This window comes from Tasmannia lanceolata, unplaced genomic scaffold, assembly GCF_043159265.1.
Source record: "Tasmannia lanceolata isolate RefF3 unplaced genomic scaffold, GAP_Taslan_0.1 ptg000005l, whole genome shotgun sequence".
NCBI lineage: Eukaryota > Viridiplantae > Streptophyta > Magnoliopsida > Canellales > Winteraceae > Tasmannia > Tasmannia lanceolata.
Window position 1 is genome coordinate 12,883,594 of NW_027518682.1, and position 17,678 is coordinate 12,901,271.

The following is a 17,678-nucleotide window of genomic DNA, read 5'->3' on the forward strand; positions in this document are numbered from 1 at the left end:
CCGAGTAGAACTCACCCCTAATAGCTAGCTGTTAGAGGGAGGGTGCCCATCCCTTATAACCCATCCCCATCCATTTCACTTATCCGATGTGGGACTATTTGCTTTTGCGTGGAACCCCAACAATCTCTCACCCTCCACGCGCAAGTAATGTGGACAATCTCGCCCCTCCACCCGGCGGCAACATGGGAACCACGGGATACTATACCGGGGTTTCCTAGATCTTTCCAGAGGGACATTCCCACCCTCGGAAGCAACCAGGGTTACCACGCCCTGAGCTCTGATACCATTTGTAGGGACCCAGGAATTTAACCGGGTACAATTCACCCCTAAAAGCTAGCCGTTAGAGGGAGGGTGCCCATTCCCTTATCCCCATCCATTTCACTTATCCGATGTGTGACTATATGGTTTTGCATGGAACCCCAACAAAAACAATCTTGCCACTTGAATCAAAACTAGAATTACAAAACAAGATATCACACTTACAACCCATGGATTTTATAATCCTGGATTATAAAATCCATGTATTTAAAAGGGCCCTTGTAGTTCATAATATTTCAACCACTAACATGCAATTTTAGTGATTACATGCTAGTAATTAGGTTTCTTTGAATGTGGAAGGTCGACCTGAGAATCCATGGGATGAAGTTGTAAATTGCATTAGCCAGTTGAGTAATAGGCTCAAATAAGCTGCACCTAATCCATGGAACTTCTCTATGATAACCTAATCTTTTTGGGCCAATCATTGGCTTAAGGGAATAATTGGTATAGGCTAACTACAAATGTAGTAGATGGGATGCAACATAAAATATTTGTATCCACCTCCTATGGAAACAACCATGGGTCCCTCCCTAAAAGTAGCATGTCTCTATATCCCTCCCTACGTCTCAAGGATGTGTTTTCTCTTCTCATAGGGGAAAGGGAAGGTAGCCCTCAAGACAAGCAATTCAGGTAGCCTACCCTGATCTCCTCTGTGAATGTCGCATGTCTATGGTTAATTGGAACAATGAACAATGGGGTTTCACAATATAATCCATCACCCGAATGTTGTACAAATCAGGCAATCCTAACCGTCTGATCAAATAGACTTTTGTCGATTGGACATGAATTGGTAAACGAATCGCATCGGTTTTGACAAATGAATCAGATCGATGTGAATTTCACCAGCTTCCCGTGACAAATATATGACAATCTTCCGATAAAAATATATATAACAATCTTGAGATCTTGGTTGGCCAGTAGGGGTGCAATTTGGCGGTGCAATTTGGGCCGGTTCTGGTTGAGCTTTTGCTAAAAAATGAATTGGAATGAATCGGAACCCGAACCCAATTTTATGGTAAAAGCTCAACCTGAATTCCCAAAAATGGGCCCGAGCCGCATCCTTATTGGCCAGTAATATCCCTATGAAATGAATATTTAGCCAGCCCACTATATGCACTGTGGTATACTTGAATTAATAGTCTGAGGACTACTAAACCAATCATCCATATCATTCTTTTTTAAAAATCTTATTAGAGGAGGCCGAATTCACAACTCATACCTACAATAAAGTAGAACTCTCTAGGATGTAGAATGAGTGATTAGAATCATTTTATTTTCTTTGGCTTTTGGATGTCTTTATTAGTCATGGGTCAATCCAGACCCCATGCCAAATATGGATTACTACCCTAAGGCTAAGAAATCAGTACTGCCAAGGGCCTCTGCAAGGACAGGCCCTCTAACCAAATTTCTATTTGTGGAAAGGAATCTGGGTGTGGCATGGTCTTAGGTATTGACAAGGCATGGATGTAGACCCATCAACAAAAGGGATAAGCAGGATTTAAAACACAAGTGGGTTTGCTTGTGGGTCATTATTGTATTGTTTTGGGTTTTTTATACTAGGACTGTTTTGGTTGAAAAAGGTAATGAACCAAATGTATATTTGTGACTCATTTCAAGTCCAAAACTGATTATTGGACTCAAAATTGGGTGTAATTTTTGAGTCCAATAATCAGTTTTGGACTCAAAATCAAATCTCTAAGTAAACTCACCCCTTGTGGAGTATAAAAAGAGAACAAGACAAAGCCTTTCAATCTTTTTAATTGAAAGAAACCTTGTCTATTCCCTATTGAATGCAGGTTTTGTTTAGTATTTATATCCCTGAGGACCCCAAAGAGGAGCCAATCAGATATCACAGACGGTTAGGGAGTGGAGTAAGAGTCAGGGATTCTAGTGGGTTCCTGCCAAAGACCCCTCCTTTTTTATCTTTCCAAATAATCCACACCATAAATGTTTACAAGGACAAGATCTCCTGTACCATGGGTGGATTTCAGAGCTGATAATATTACTACAGAGGGTGATAAAAACCCAACAGAATAATCATGTTATTGAAGGATCAAGGGCAAGATCAATAAAGAGAAGACACACTTGAACAAAGCTTTGATCTTTCCATTCTTTCTCCCTTGGCTGGGCTTTTTTCTCTTGAAATGGCCTTGCTCTCTGAGGTTTTCAACAGAGCTGAGGTTCACATGGTAGGAATAAGTGATATTTGAATAGGTTTCCTCTGTTTCTCAAAAGTAGTTTTTTTTTTTTCTCTTATTTTCTTCATCCTGTTCATTTTTTTTTTCTGGATAGGTTTTGCTTTAAAGATGGTATGAATGAAGAGTTTTTGTTGCATGGAGGGTAATAGAATTGGGGAGACTGGTTTGTCAGATTCAGGACCCTCAAATCAACATATTGCCTATGGAGTCCTTCATGAGATCACACCTTCTGCCACCAATTTCTTGTAATGTTTCTCAAATCCCCTCAGTGACCCTTTGCTTGTTTTCCATTAATCTATTCTTCTTTTGCTCTGCTTTTTGTTCTTCCTTATTCAAATTACACCCTTTACTTGTTTTCCATCATCTTTTAATCCATATATATTTTCTTCTTTTGCTCCTGCCTTTTATTCTTCCTTATTCAAATTATCCTCTTATTCCCTTCTCTACAAACCACGCAATGTTTTATCATTGGGATTAAACCTCTTCCCTCCAATGTTTTATTCATTCATATATCACCATTCCTTCATTCCCTTTTTTGTTGTTTATGCTTTTCTTTTTTAAGTAATTTGCTGACTAATATGGATTTTTGGTTGTTGAGCAGAGATCAACAAGGATCTGCTTTTGAATTTGGGGAGTTGGAGGAAGCTTTAGTGCCTAAACTTCTTCAAGGAGTTGGGATTAGAAATGATGAGAACAAAAAATGTATGACTCTTCTTTGTGCTCCCATGGTGACTTTTTCTTATCATAAGTTCATAACCAACTGAGAGAGAGAGAGAGAGAGAGAGAGAGAGAGAGAGAGAGAGAGAGAGAGAGAGAGAGAGAGAGAGAGAGAGACACCTGTAACAGCTTTGAAATTCTCTACACAAAGAGCTTCCCTTTTCCATAACAGCAATCATTCTCATAGTGGAAACTTGAATGGTATGAGGCATCAAACAAAGAGATTTGTCCTCTCAGCAGGTTTTTCTTTGCAACTGTAGAAAAGGGAGCAAGTTGTGCCCCAAAATCATTTCCATAGGATGATCCTAGCCCTTCATCTATAGGAACTGCATATTATGAAAACATCTATAAATCAAGAGATTGGGGTCATCCTTTGGAAATGATTTTTGGGGCACAGCCCATTTACATTTTGGGCCATCAAATGGACGGTTTGGATCATAGTATGCATGCTTATGCCATATAAAATCTAGTCATTGTTTCTTGAATTAGTATTTGATTTTCTGAATTGCTTTAATAACCCTTGTATTTTTTCCCCTTAGCTCTTTTCACAAGCAGACCTCCTACTCTGGAAATCTTTCCTTCATGGCCAATGAGATTTCAACTCACTCCTGGGGTAATTACTTCCTTTGACTATATTCTGACATGGGTTTGTATCAGATTATTGAATGAACACTAGTTTATCAATTTTGAAAAGACCCATTTCAAAAGTTCTGATTTTTTTTCACCAGGGTAAATCTCAGTCAGCAGAGAGCACTGATTCGGGATCTGCTCAGAACACTGAATCTCCAATCAGTAGAAGGACATCAGATCAGTCTACTGAGCAACATCAGGAAAAACTAGAACAGATGGCAAGTGATTCGTCTAGAAAAGGACCACAAAATCATCAACCCAAAACCCTAGAAAAGGTAGAATCTTTACAAAACTAGTACTATTCTGTCCTTCATTATCATCATTATATTCTTAAACCCAAATCTCCAAAATACAAGAAAAGGTTGTGTCTGTTAGAATTATTATGGACAGCTATCATTGCAGCAGTCATCATTTTCTGAATTGAAGTCCCAAGTTTTCTTATACCCAAAATCTCAACATTTCCTATTAGTCATCATTTCCTGAATTTATTTCTATGGTCTCTTAAACCCCAAATCTCAAATCTTGAGGAACTCGACTTGAGGAAAAGCTGAGTTTTTTTTAGCATTCCAATCGGAAAGCCAACTATTCTGTCCTTTATTTCCAAAATCCTCTTCAACTCAAATCCCCAAAACTCAAGAAATGGTATTGTTTATGGCGTTAGAAGAAACAGTATCATTACATTTCCCACCTAAAACCCAGAACCCAAAAAAAGCAGATTTTTTAAAAAAAAAAATTTACCACCATTGGAGCTAAAAATTCTGGTCTTGAAAACCCAAATCTCAAAACCAGCCTATAAATGTAAAACTTGTTTGAGTTCCAACACGTCTTGCTATGAATCATGTATCACAGTCACAGGCGATGGTTTTTGCACCACCTATGGCTGACTGGCTGTCAATATCAAAACAAGGGTTTAGCAGTAATTTTTACTTACCAAACCCAGTATCACAAGGCCAAGATAGGATTTTTTTTGGGGAGTGATAAATCGACCCCCTCTGTGTCTATCTCTCCTCTTTTTCTCTCTCTAACTCAGAGGAGAGAGAAAGACACATAGGGGGTCGATTTATCATTGCCCTTTTTATTTTTTTGAGTATGTATATATATATTAGAAGGAAGAGATGGATTAGCCCCTTTTTCTTACTTGGGACAGCTCCCTCTAGTGTATTTATGATAACCGTTTTACACTAGAGGGGGCTGTCCCAAGTAAAAAAGGCAAATATTTCATGTCCTTAAATTAAAGGACTTTATAGCTTATCATCATGTTGTACATACTCGTCCGAATTGGGAAATAAAACTCATTTCTAGAAAGTCATGGCTTAATCACATTTATCAACTACATTGAAATACACATGAAACATACACATCAAGCTCATTAACTCTTTTATCTTTCTTTATTGATGTTCCAGAGGAAAGGAGCTGATTCTGGATCCAAGATATTAGATGCAAAGGTTAGGAAAACAAGAAAAACTTTATTTTATTCCTTTTGTCTATCTTATCTTCTCATTTATTTTTTTTATTTTCGTTTTTAGTTCCATGACTATTTCAAATTTCTAACTCCCAAGCTGAAATTAAATTTTATGTTTGAGCTCCCTTCTTTTGGATTATAGACACTGAGACGTTTAGCTCAAAACAGAGAGGCTGCCAGGAAGAGTAGACTTAGAAAAAAGGTGGGCCAGATTCTAAAATATCAATGGAAAATTTTCAAATTTCTGGAAAATGGAAAATCTCATATACCCATTTTATTTTTATTTCACAGGCTTACGTACAACAGCTTGAAAGTAGTAGAATAAAGCTTACTCAGTTACAACAAGAACTTCAAAGAGCGAGATCACAGGTTCCAACAATCAACAGAGAAAATACACATACAAAATATCTAGATATGTTACATATTTATGTTTATAATATTCTCTATGCGAAATGATATTCCCCGCGTCCTCATTGACTCCTCCGAGTCGACTCCCTTTCACCTTGGCCGTGCATCCGCATTCTTCATTTTGCCCTACATATTCAATAGAAACTCCTTTGACTCTCCCGAGTTACGACCGCATCAACCGGAGTACTCAGCCGTGTCAACCGCATTCTTGGCCGCATCCGCGCCGAGTCGACAAAGATTTTTTTGGCCAGCGTCGCATCCGCACTTTTAAACACCGGATATTCCACCACCCCCTTTTATGTGTCTTTTCTTGAAAATGAATGCATTTTGGCACCTTTTTGTTTGACTTTTCCTAAAAATAAATAAAGTAGTTTTCAAGAAAAGATTAGGTGATGGGAATATATATATTTTTAATGTTTTTATAATGAGATATTTATATAAATTTGTTCTGAATTTGGTGGGTTTCAGGGTCTGTTTCTAGCAGGAGGAGGTGGGGGTGCAGGTGGAAATATCAGCAATGGTAATTTTAGATGATTTCTAGAATAGGAATTCCCCAATATACCCTCCATTTTCTAAAGAATACACTATGGTGCCATGGTTTTCTTAAATGACCAAAATGCCCTGCATTATAAACTGTGATCGCATCGAAAAATAAAAAGTTTAAAAAATAGAAATTAATGACCCATCCTTGAGCAAATAAGATTATGTTGCCCATCGAGGTGTTGGCTCTTCGGCATAAAGTCACGGATTTGCTCCCTATTGACGAGTGTTCGAATCCCGCCTCCGACTTACCTGATACACGTGGTGAGTGGGTCATTGCGTGTATCCGTAGAGACTAGTCCTACTCCCCAAGGGGGTGGGGACATCCTACGTCATCCAAAAAAAAAAAAAATAGAAGATTATGTTGCCCATGCAATTTTCATGGATACAATGACACTCAGTGTATGCATATCCACGAACACAATTGGATGTTGGACTAGTTTTGGATAACCTGGCTCATTACCACCAACCATATTATAGTGAATAGCGTATACACTAACTATTCAGTGTATACACTATCCACCTGACCATCCTTCTTTTAACAACTATAGTCGATGGTCTTGCCGACACCTACATTTTATTGAAGTATAAATGATTAAATAACACCAACTCTAACAGCTTAAGCTTTTGGAGTACAGGTGGCGCCCTTATATTTTATATTCCTGATGGTATCTTTTTATAGAACATATTAGAACATATTAAGTAGTAGAAAATAAGTTTCACCTGGATTTTCTTGCAATCTCACTGCCTCTTATCACTACCCTTAAATTTTATTTCATTTTCAACATCTAATACAGAGAGAGTGGGGAGAGATGAATAGTCTTATACTTCTCGTCATCTGAGAGAGATGAGTTGACCGTCTTACACTCTTTTTGTTAGAAAGATATTGTCTCTAATCATTTGAGAATGCTAGTGGTATGAAATGCAATTAGGATCTGAGAATTTTGACACCCGTTTTCTTTTCTTTTTTTTCTTTAAAAAAAATAAAAAAAATCTTTCCTATGAAATACCTACATATGTTATTATAATGTATTGTACTTTGAACAACATTTTCTAAGAAGGTATTCTTATATCTTACATCACTAGATTTTTCTATTTTTTCTTTCTTAAGTATTAAAAATAAGAGATTATAAATTACCAACCTAGGAACAATATCGGCCTAGCAATAGGATATAAGGCATTATAAATTTATGGAGCATTAATTATGAGAGCCCCAACTATAATTGCTTATTTCACATGGTACCAGAGCTATTGCCTCTATGGCAGGTTCTGGGTTCAAAACCCAACAACTCTTTGATATTAAAAATCCAAGTGTACTGCCAACCCAAAAGACGCCAAAAAAAGAGGGGTCACAGGTGAGGTGAGTGTTGAAGTATAAATGATTGCATAACATCAACTCTAAGTATAGTCATAAAAGCACTAGAGGGAGATGACCCATAGAAGAAAAGAGAGCGAATGTATCACTTCCGTTATTATTGTTATATTTTTATTATTATCATGTAGGAGCGGCGATCTTCGACATGGAATACTCGAGATGGGTGGAAGAGAACCAGAGACATATGTCGGAGCTTCGAGGAGGCTTCCATGCTCACTTGTCCGATGCAAATCTTCGAGTTATAGTAGATGGGTGTCTTGCACATTATGATGAGATTTTCCGCCTTAAAAACATGGCCGCCAAGTCCGATGTCTTCCACCTCATCACCGGAATATGGGCGACTCCGGCCGAGCGGTGTTTCCTCTGGATGGGTGGTTTTCGACCCTCTGAACTCGTCAAGGTTTGCAACTACCAACAATAGAAAATAACACTTCTCTTATGTTCTCTTAGCTCAATTTTCACCAAGACCATTATAGATTATCTTTGTGGCATTCAAGTCATGGAAAAATTGAACTTTGCCCACTATGGTAGTTTCCTTAGAAGATAAATTACCCATTGCCATCTATCTAAATTGCCATACTGCCCTCAACTCATGTAAAATGTCAAGGTTTTTAGGAGTTTTCTTGAAAAGTTTGGAAAGGAAAAGTATTTATAAAGAGGAATGGTTTGTGAGTAGCTGCTGAGATAAGCTTATCTGAGCAGAGCTCACAAACCATGGGGGGGGGGTCACATATTTTGGGGGATCCAAAGCATTCATTTGGAAGGCCCTTCCATGGATAGGGTGTGTACCAAAAATCAGATCCATAGGATTATCCTAACCCAATCAAAGGTGGAGGGGAAAATGGACAGACACGGTGTTCATGTTTCTGCCCATTTTTTCCCTCCACAAATGGCAGGGTTAGGATGATCCTATAGGACAGATTTTTGGTACACACCCTATCCATGGAAGGGCCTTCCAAATGAATGCTTTGGACCCCCCAAAAAATGTGGCCCCTATGGTTTGTGAGCTCTGCTGATAAGCTTATCTGAGCAACTACTCACAAACCATTTCCTCATTTATAAAATATCCTACTTTTTTTACATACGAAAAAAAAAAAAAAAACCTTTTCAATTTTTACTAGAAGAGGGGGGAGTCCCACCACCTTGTTCAATAGCTTTTTTCTTTTCTAATCTTTGTGGATTTGAATTTGATCAGGTACTGATGCCACAGCTAGACCCACTTACGGAGCATCAATTAATGGGCATTTGCAATCTCCAACATTCCTCGCAAGAAGCGGAAGAGGCACTCTCTCAGGGCTATGAAGCACTCCAGCAATCTCTCGCAGAAACCATAGCCCGCGGACCTGTGAGTGATGCGACCCACATCGGGGATTACATGGGTCAGATGGTCATCGCATTAGGAAAGCTCACTAACCTCGAAGGATTTGTTTGCCAGGTTTTGTATCTCTCTTCCTTGTAACATGATTATAAAGAATAAACTAGGATTAAAATTGTGACCTCTTTTTCCTGATTTTTAGCCACTTCTCACCCTCATTCAATCGTGCCGTCTCAAATCTCTCTCCTTCTCCACTAGCCCTACCCTTCTCTCACTACTTGGAGACTATGGGTGCAACTCGGGTCGATTTTTCAGAATTCGGGTTGAACATTTACCTTAAAATCAGGTCGGGTTGATTCCAATTCATTTTTCAGCAAAAGCTCAACCGACCAGAGCCAAGTTGCACTCCTATCGGAGACACTAATTTATCATGAAAAAAAAAAATTCCTAGCTGCCAGACATGACCTAAATGTTACAACTTTTGTTCATCATCACAAGGTCGATCAGATGTTGTAAACATGAAGGGCATTATGGTCACCCCCGTACATAAATTCTAACATAACTCATCATGGTAATATGCTGTAAACCTAAGAGCATTATGGTCTTTAACCTTTCGTGGGTCTCACTGCCAAGATCAAGTCAAAAGGTTACATGAAGTCTGTTTTGAATTTCTTTCCCAAGGAAAGCAGTGGCAGAATCGTAATTTACGCTACTAACAGTTTCCATGTACTCAAGGAGGAATTATTTTCATACACCTGCCACTTTGACAGGGTCAGGGACGAATATTTCATTTTCCTTAACAAGCCCAGCACTTATTTTTTTCCCTGTCATTTTCTTTCACAGTCTGAATAAATTTCTGCCATCTTTTTGTACTTAACAAACACTCTCCTGAACTTCAAAAGCCACAGTTGAAAACATGAAAATTAAATTAAAAAATAATCTGCAAGTGAAATCAAAGGATAGAGACCCAACTGCATTTAAAATTTCAGCTATACCCATCAATATAATTAAATAAATTATTTGTTTATTTAACAAATAAATGAGATTATTTCTTCTGATCTATGATTAGAAGAGTCCAAACCCTATAAATAAGACAAGTTGATGGGTTTCAACTCTTTCCCAAATTCATTGTTTATTGTTTATGCCTATCTCTCTCACTCAGACTGGACCCATCTCAATACATACATTTAACAAATAAACATGTCTCTGTCTCTCTAGATTTCTTTATATCACCTTCTTTCTTTATGATTATGTTCTAAAATATTACTATTTTTCTTTGTTCTCTTCTGTAGGCTGATAATTTGAGACAGCAGACCCTTCACCAGATGCGTCAAATCCTGACCGTCCGTCAAGCTGCGAGATGTTTTCTGGCGATCGGAGAGTACTACAGCAGATTGCGGGCACTCAGTTCCCTCTGGGTATCTCGCCCGCGAGAGTAAGCTTTAATGATATTGTATTATTTATGAGTTAGGTCAATAATTTTATTTTTAATGATATCCAACACTTTTAAGCATCGTATTGTTGTGTCTATTTACAGTATTTTGTGTTGCCAAAATCAATAATTTAATACTTTTCTTGGTCAGGTTGACCGGATCATCCACCATAACAACTGATATGTAAGATAACTTCAATTTTTACCTGTATTTTAAGTAAATTGCTACTTAAATTCCATATCTATTGTTTCATTCAAGGGTATGGAATTTAGTGTTTAGGGTTTAAGCCTTTAAGATTTGCATTTGTGATGTAACTATGTGTATGTATGTATCTTCCTATGCATCCATAAGCTTATATGCAAATAGTTTTGAAGTTAAGTACTATTATTTTCAAACAATGGTTACAATAGGTGTTTAAAAACAATATAGTTAGTTAATGGCTTCCAAAGAGGACTTAATGTCCCATTTGTAAATAAAATTAAACTTTTTTTTTTTTCGCATCAGAGGAGTTCCTTATACTCCATGAAAAAGTTAGAAAATTTGCTTTAATGTTAATATTAGCTACCTGATTTTAAAATCTTTTGTGTATTTGAATTGTTCATGTCTAACAGGAACTTGATCAGCGACGATAACAACGCATGTCAAACATCGACAGATTTACATATGGTCCAATCCACACACAATCATTTCTCAACCTTCTGATCAAAATTAAACCTCTTGAGAAAATGCTGCATGAAATCTTATTGGTGCACCGGGATGTCTTCAAGCTACAAAAAGAAGAGGGAGAAAGAGAGGAGCAAGTCGATATGTTTCATGTAATCAAGTTTTATCTGGCTTGAGAAGCTTAACTCTCCAAAAGGACAAAAAAAGAAGCAAAGAGTGAAAGAAAGAAAGAAAAAGATAAGGGGTCAATACGTAGGAGGGTATGGCTTTCCAATGGGTGTTTGATTGAAATAAAAAAGGCTATAAACAAAAGAAAGAGAAGAAAAAAAACAGGTGGGGTTGTTGCTCTTCATTAATGAGTTGTTGTATTATAATGTAGAAAGGACAATGAAAATCCGGAAAAGGAGGGATGGGATTTTTCTGTTTCTTTTTCTTGTTTTATCCCTTCGAAAACATGCTTGGTACACGACGAGAGAGAGCGATTATCCCTTCATGCAGTAGGGATGGCTAAAACCAACTCCTCTACTTTCGTACTAAAGCAGAAAATATTTCATGATGTGGGGAGAGACGGTTTTGGCATCTGGTGGTAGATATCTCCTATCAAAAGGAAAACCATTTTAAAATCATGGCATTTGAAGATTATTGAGTGTTAAGATTAAGCTCAGAATAATTTTATGGAACGCGTTAGATTAAGTCCTTTAATCTTGTCCCATACCAGGTTGGGTCCTACTTAGTCTCATACCTAGGAAGGCTCCCACTTCGGACCATAACATTCCACTACACTTCCAGATAAGGATAAACATAAGGAGGAAGATAGACCTAATCTAACCTAACTACCTAATCACCAAATCTAAAACTCTAATCCAATGGCTAGATCATACTAACAAGGTTCATCACAGCAATGAAAATTCTTAAATTAGCCTTTTTTCCGATTGGCTGTCCTATTTGAATAAGTTTATCTCAAATTAAAATTATCTTGTCCAATGTTGATCACTAATTCATTCTGGTAATATTTTATCCCAGGAAAAAGCTTATCATGAACATAGTATAACATATCCAAGGATAAAACAAGAAAAGTTCTAGTAGGCACCATGGCGGGGCAACCAAGTCAGATTTTGGTGGTATCCAAAGATGTTCTTAATTATTGTTGATTTTTTCAAGAGGGATACTAAACTCACAGGCGCCCTTTTAGAAACCGGTCACAAGGCGCCACCATTGGTTCCACGTAACTCACAAGGCGCTTGCAGAAACAAATCACAAGGGCACCACCATTAGATCCATGTCATCGTGAACGCATTTATAAAGGCAATGAAATTGTTAGAAGCAAATGAGTGGATCCAATGATGGCGCCCTTGTGACGTGTTTCTACGAGGGCGCCTTTGAGTTTAGAATCCCTCTATTTTCAAAAGTATTTTTTTTTTGAAAGGTATTTTCAAAAGTATTAGTATCATGAATAATGACAAAGTTTGTTGAAAAGTGAGCCTATGTGTCTGCTCTCCCATGCAACAGACGGTTCGGCGAAATGCCTGATGCGATGGACCCTAGCAAATCTCTTATATAGTATTTATATTGGCGTGCACCAATGGGGTTGTTCTCTGTGTTTAGTTTATCCTCAGATGGCTTGCTATCCTCCCTTTACGTCGAGAACAGTATACTATACCAGTTTCAAGGGTTTATTCAAGATAAGATTATCCAAGAAGGTCAGCCCTCTGTTCCCCGTAGAGAACAGCCCCTATAGCAGTTTCATTATTGAAATTAAATACATACATCACCATCTAAATTGTAGACCATACAGACAGAATTATTTTTCTTAGACAAAACAAAACCTATTTTGCTATTCCTTCTTTTTCTTTGTGGGCTCGTCGTTTATTTGTTCAGTGAATCTCATATTCCTTCTGCTCATTGTCTCCATCCTAGTGTTATATTTGTTAGGATAATTAAATAGTAGCTGCTTTGGCATTTTATGTGTAGAGAGTTGTAGCCTCGTCTTTTCTCTCCTACCCATTCTTTCTTTTAGATTGATGATTTTACAATGTCGAAATCCAAATTGCATCCAAGAAAAGGAGGCAAAAATGCAGTCGTTTTTAGAAAAAGAAGAGCAAGAATGTAGAAATGCTGGAAAAGGGGGTGGAAATTTATTATAAAAAAAAAAAAAAAATGGCGGCCAGTGCACGAGGCTCCCGCCATTACGGGGTCTACCATTTCCCCCAAAAAATGAAGAGAGTGTCTTATTGCAAGTGGAAGTGCATAATGGTAGTCGAATTGGACCCTCTTGCTATAAGGAGTTTTTATATAAACCATAGGCTCACTTTTATTAGGTGATCTAAACATAGGAATTCCTTAGGGGTGCAACTTGCCAATTTGCGTAGGGTCGGGTTGAGCTTTTGCTAAAAAATGAATTGGAATCAACCTGAACCCAACCCGATTTTAAGGAAAAAAACTCAACCCGAATTCCAAAAAATCGACTCGCCTTGTATAAAAGTGGCTTCAAGACCCTGATTTTGACTAAAAAAACAAATCAAACATCATGATCAAGTCCCATAGGCGGGTCCCACAATTCCTATCGTGCAATTGTTACTATTTCAAGGGCTAATCCTACATGTTGGCCCACCATATCTGCAGGTCCAATCGTCCACACTATTTTCCACAACCAAACCGTCAAAATGATAGAAAATGATATCCACACTCCCTAGTTTTAATCATGGCACTCTTCTCTATTCATTTTACACCTTTTTAATTAGCTGTTAAAGGCTATTTCAATTCCAAAAATAAATAAATAAAATAGAATAAGTGGCAGCTGTGTGGGTATCATTTACCTACGTGAAAGTGTATGGTGAAATGTGAAGGAAAATGACAAAAAAATCCCCAAAACAGAAGTAAAAGAGACCTGGGCAGCCTCAAGTAGAGTAGAAAAACATGCATCCATATATGAGGACCATAACACACATTATCTTGATAAGGAAAGGTGTGATTGCAACTTCTAGCATCCATATATAGTCATGGATGATTGAATTGCTTTTAAGAATTTAGCTGGTGTAACTGAAGCTCACCTAATCCCTTACAAAATGAAAGGGGTAGTGGGAAACAAAGAGGCAGAACAAAATGCTATGTTTTGGGGTGGTTGATAAGTTTAGAACCTTATCAATTTGAAAAAGATCTATGTGTTGGAAACTTTTGCCATCTAGATGGCCCACATTGAAAATCTAGCTTAATTAGGTAGACACATGACCGTACAAGCCTCGAGTGTATGCAAATGTTGATTTTCCGAATCCATATAGAATACCCATAACATGTTCAAGGTAGACATGGGCCGGGGTAACTGGGTCATTGGATCCGATCACGTCCTCATGGTACCCATCGGCCCAAAAGTAGTAAGGCCACGTTCGGATACCTCATGTTATTTGTATTTGGATTTGGATTTGAGTTTTGGATACAAAATGCATCAATCATCCCTATGGTGATGTTGTACGAGATTTGGACTTGGGAATCTAAGGATCGGATCCAGTTCCAAATCTCAATAGCAAATGTGAGAAATCCAAATCTAAATCTTGTGGTCCAAACCTTGCCTGAGTGATTTCCAATATACAGAAAACGGAAAAGAAACCGATTCGGAGATTTTTACAACGATTTCCTATTAATGTTTTTTCTTTTCTTTTTCGTAGAGAATAAAAAAGTAAGAAGAGGTGGTTATTTTCTTTTCCTTTTCATAAACAACTAAACATCATTCTTTTTCTTCTTCTTTTTTTTCCTTTACTATTTCTTTTCTTTTTCTTTCAAACACCTCATTTCCTCCCATTTTCAGACCGAGGAATGCAACTGTACAGACCCTTAATTACAAGAAAAAAAAAGCAAGCATCATAATAACTAATGACCATTTAAGACAAGGATAGTATTTTACAAAGCCCAACTGGGCTAACTCTAAGCCCTGTTGAGCTTCCCTTCCCCCTCTCCTCCCCTAAACATCGTCCCACTGGTTTTCCGGCGGAACCAGCCAACCCCAAAACCACTTTCCCCGTTGCCGGGAAACCGCTTTTCGACAGTCTTTATCCCTCCTGCATCATCAACCACTTGCTTATCCCTCATGACCAAGACCCTCTGCATGGCGGCCCACAACTTCCCAATCTTCACAGCTTCCTCTCCGGTTTTCCGCTCGCCGGAAAACCACTCCCCATCTTTGTTTCCCGTCAATAAACAGGTTTCCTCATCCTCCTTGATCATGCTCTTGTGGAGCCTTACGTATTTATTCATCCTAACTTGTGATCTTTTTTTAGTTTCCTCGTCTCTCTTCATTTTGAGGTCTCACTTAAGCAAATTAAAAGATATAGAGCGGGAATAAAAACAAAAGAAAAGACGAGAAATCGGCAGAACTTTTGAAAGTATAACGTTTTATTTTTTTAAAAAATTGTTACCGTTGCCGTGACGGGAACGAAGCCTATAAAACGTTTCTGTCTCAGCACGGTGTCTATGATTAGAAGTGGTTAAAATATTGGAAAATGATATGGAGACCTGGAGTAGGACCTAAATCGGGACCTGCAGTGAAAATAAGCCATGTGTTAAAGAAAAATTTACTTTTTGATTATTTCCCTAATCGCTCACATCACTATCACTGGTGATGTTGTGGCGTGAAACAATTTGTTCGGTTCCCTTTTAGGTCTTACTCTCTGTCTCCCTAGCATTACTCTAAAATATATTTTGGAGGCTTATCAGATGGATAATTTCACGTCTAGACGATCCTAACCGTTCAGTGAGAGGGCATGTAAATCAGTGGTTAAAGTAGAGTATCAGAGGTGAACTTTACTATACGTATTGGGTCCACAAATCTTGTACTTTCACATAGCTGGGGCCCACAAATGAATAATTGGAACCGTTGATTCGTGGGCAACAACATCATGGATGCGCTATACGCCAAAAATCACAACAATGGGTGGCTGGATTTCAATGACAGCAAGAGAACAACCCTGATTACTTGGAAAATTTTGATCCAATTAGCTTAATCTACTGGAAGTGGAGGTAATATGGTCATTTAATATGTAGATGAAGAGAGTCAATTAATGATATAACACTCTTTTTTTTAAAAAAACTTTCCAAGCCATCCATTTTACCAAACATTTCAACCAGTTAAGATCATCCTATGGAGATGATTTTTGGGGCTTTGATACGTGCCTAGATGGTCCTGTTTAGAATGGAATAAATTACTTTCTTATTTTAGAGAATAAGATCAGATCTTACTAGATCTGATATATTTAGTAGCTTGATTCTAGTAACATCTTATATATTTAGTAGCTTGATAGATTATAATACTAATTTAGATTAGTATAATCTTTATTTAGTTATTTTTATATTTATCATAAGATCTTTCTGGATCTTTCTATGTTTATCTTGGAGTGCTTTATATAAGCACATGTTACTGTAATGAATGAAGAAATCGTATTAGAAATTGCGTCTTTCTGCACAAAGGAGGATTGATCCTTCCCTCGAAGTGGATCGCGAGGCTGATTTTCCCTCTAAGAAGATCAATCACATTACGAACCGATTCGGGTTCGTAACAGGCTTAGATGCAAGACTAACGAACGACTGGTTTAAATTTATCCAAATATTTAGGCCCCACTGTACTTTTTGGTGCCCATGTATTACCGTGAAAGTATAAAATCCTCCAAAGGTTGATATTTCCATGCTAAAATAAAAATGAAAATGCTAAAAAGACTTTAGATTGTTGCATTCCTTCCTAAAAGGCACTTGCTGGGGTAGGGGTGCAACTAGGGGTGAAGCTAACCTTAGCCCAAGCCAAAATAGCATCACCTCAACCCTAACACGACTCAACCTGGGCCTCAGGTTGAGGATTGTCGACCCTAACCCAACCCACCACTAAATCTCTCAACCCTAACCCGACCTGTCTAATCTGATTTTTCAAATCAAGCCATGTTGGGTTCGGGTTACCCAGGGGAAAAACAGAAAAAATACAAAAGAGAAACATGACCCTAAGATTTTGAAAATTACGATAAACTAAGAGGACCGAAGCCAGGTTGTAGTCGGGTCTACCAAAATCTCACCTCTACCCAAAAATTAAGGAGATGGAGGCACAAGTGGGCCCACTTGCTCAACAATCTAAAATATTCATCTATTAGGCCTTGCTATGGATGGGTCATGAATCGAAATCTACTCCCATCAACCAACTCTAATTCTGAGAAACCAAAGAAGCAAGGGTCTGCATACAACCACAAATTCTCTCCTATTGGGGCTGTTCTCCATGGGGATAGCAAATTAGCATGCCAGGGTATATTTTATCTTTGGATAGGCTTTCTATCCACCGTTCAACAAGAGAACATCCCCAAAAGCAAAGCTAATGGCCATCAATATGGAAAAGATTAAACTTGGGAGGAGAAGATACACACCAAGATGAGACAAATATAAAATGTCACCGCCCCCACCTTTTGGCTTCTATGAATCTCAATCCTAATCAAAATCCCTTTCACTTTAACCACACTACATTTTCACCCTACAAAATTGATCTTAAGCTTTTACTCCCTGGAAAACCATCTCCCTCAAATTGTTTCCTACAAACTAGCCATCTTCTTCTACTTCTCTAGCTGTAATTTTGCAATCAATAACATTTAGTATG

At 37.9% G+C, this 17,678-nt stretch overlaps 1 protein-coding gene across 2 annotated transcripts; it reads left to right on the forward strand.

Annotated features, from left to right (window-relative positions):
* Positions 1-2,138: 2,138 nt before the first annotated feature.
* Positions 2,139-11,486, forward strand: LOC143877547 (transcription factor TGA2.1-like). Of its 2 annotated transcripts, XM_077379665.1 has the most exons (14): positions 2,141-2,507; positions 2,611-2,761; positions 3,118-3,218; positions 3,773-3,846; positions 3,962-4,138; positions 5,267-5,308; positions 5,468-5,527; positions 5,617-5,694; positions 6,202-6,253; positions 7,777-8,048; positions 8,844-9,083; positions 10,256-10,398; positions 10,547-10,579; positions 11,008-11,486. In XM_077379665.1, the coding sequence occupies exons 2-14, from the start codon at positions 2,634-2,636 to the stop codon at positions 11,096-11,098; spliced, it is 1,491 nt and encodes a 496-aa protein (XP_077235780.1). In that variant the 5' UTR covers positions 2,141-2,507; positions 2,611-2,633; the 3' UTR covers positions 11,099-11,486. The 2 variants fall into 2 exon arrangements, with proteins under 2 accessions (XP_077235781.1, XP_077235780.1); XM_077379666.1 differs by lacking the exon at positions 10,547-10,579 and having other exon boundaries at positions 2,139-2,507.
* Positions 11,487-17,678: the final 6,192 nt, after the last annotated feature.

Coding starts and splice junctions, on each gene's coding strand:
- LOC143877547 (XM_077379665.1), top strand. CDS start 2,634: ATGAAGAGTTTTTGTTGCATGGAGGGTAATAGAATTGGGGAGACTGGT. Junction 3,219..3,772: donor AAATGATGAGAACAAAAAAT/GTATGACTCTTC, acceptor TTTTCCCCTTAG/CTCTTTTCACAAGCAGACCT. Junction 5,695..6,201: donor TTCAAAGAGCGAGATCACAG/GTTCCAACAATC, acceptor GGTGGGTTTCAG/GGTCTGTTTCTAGCAGGAGG.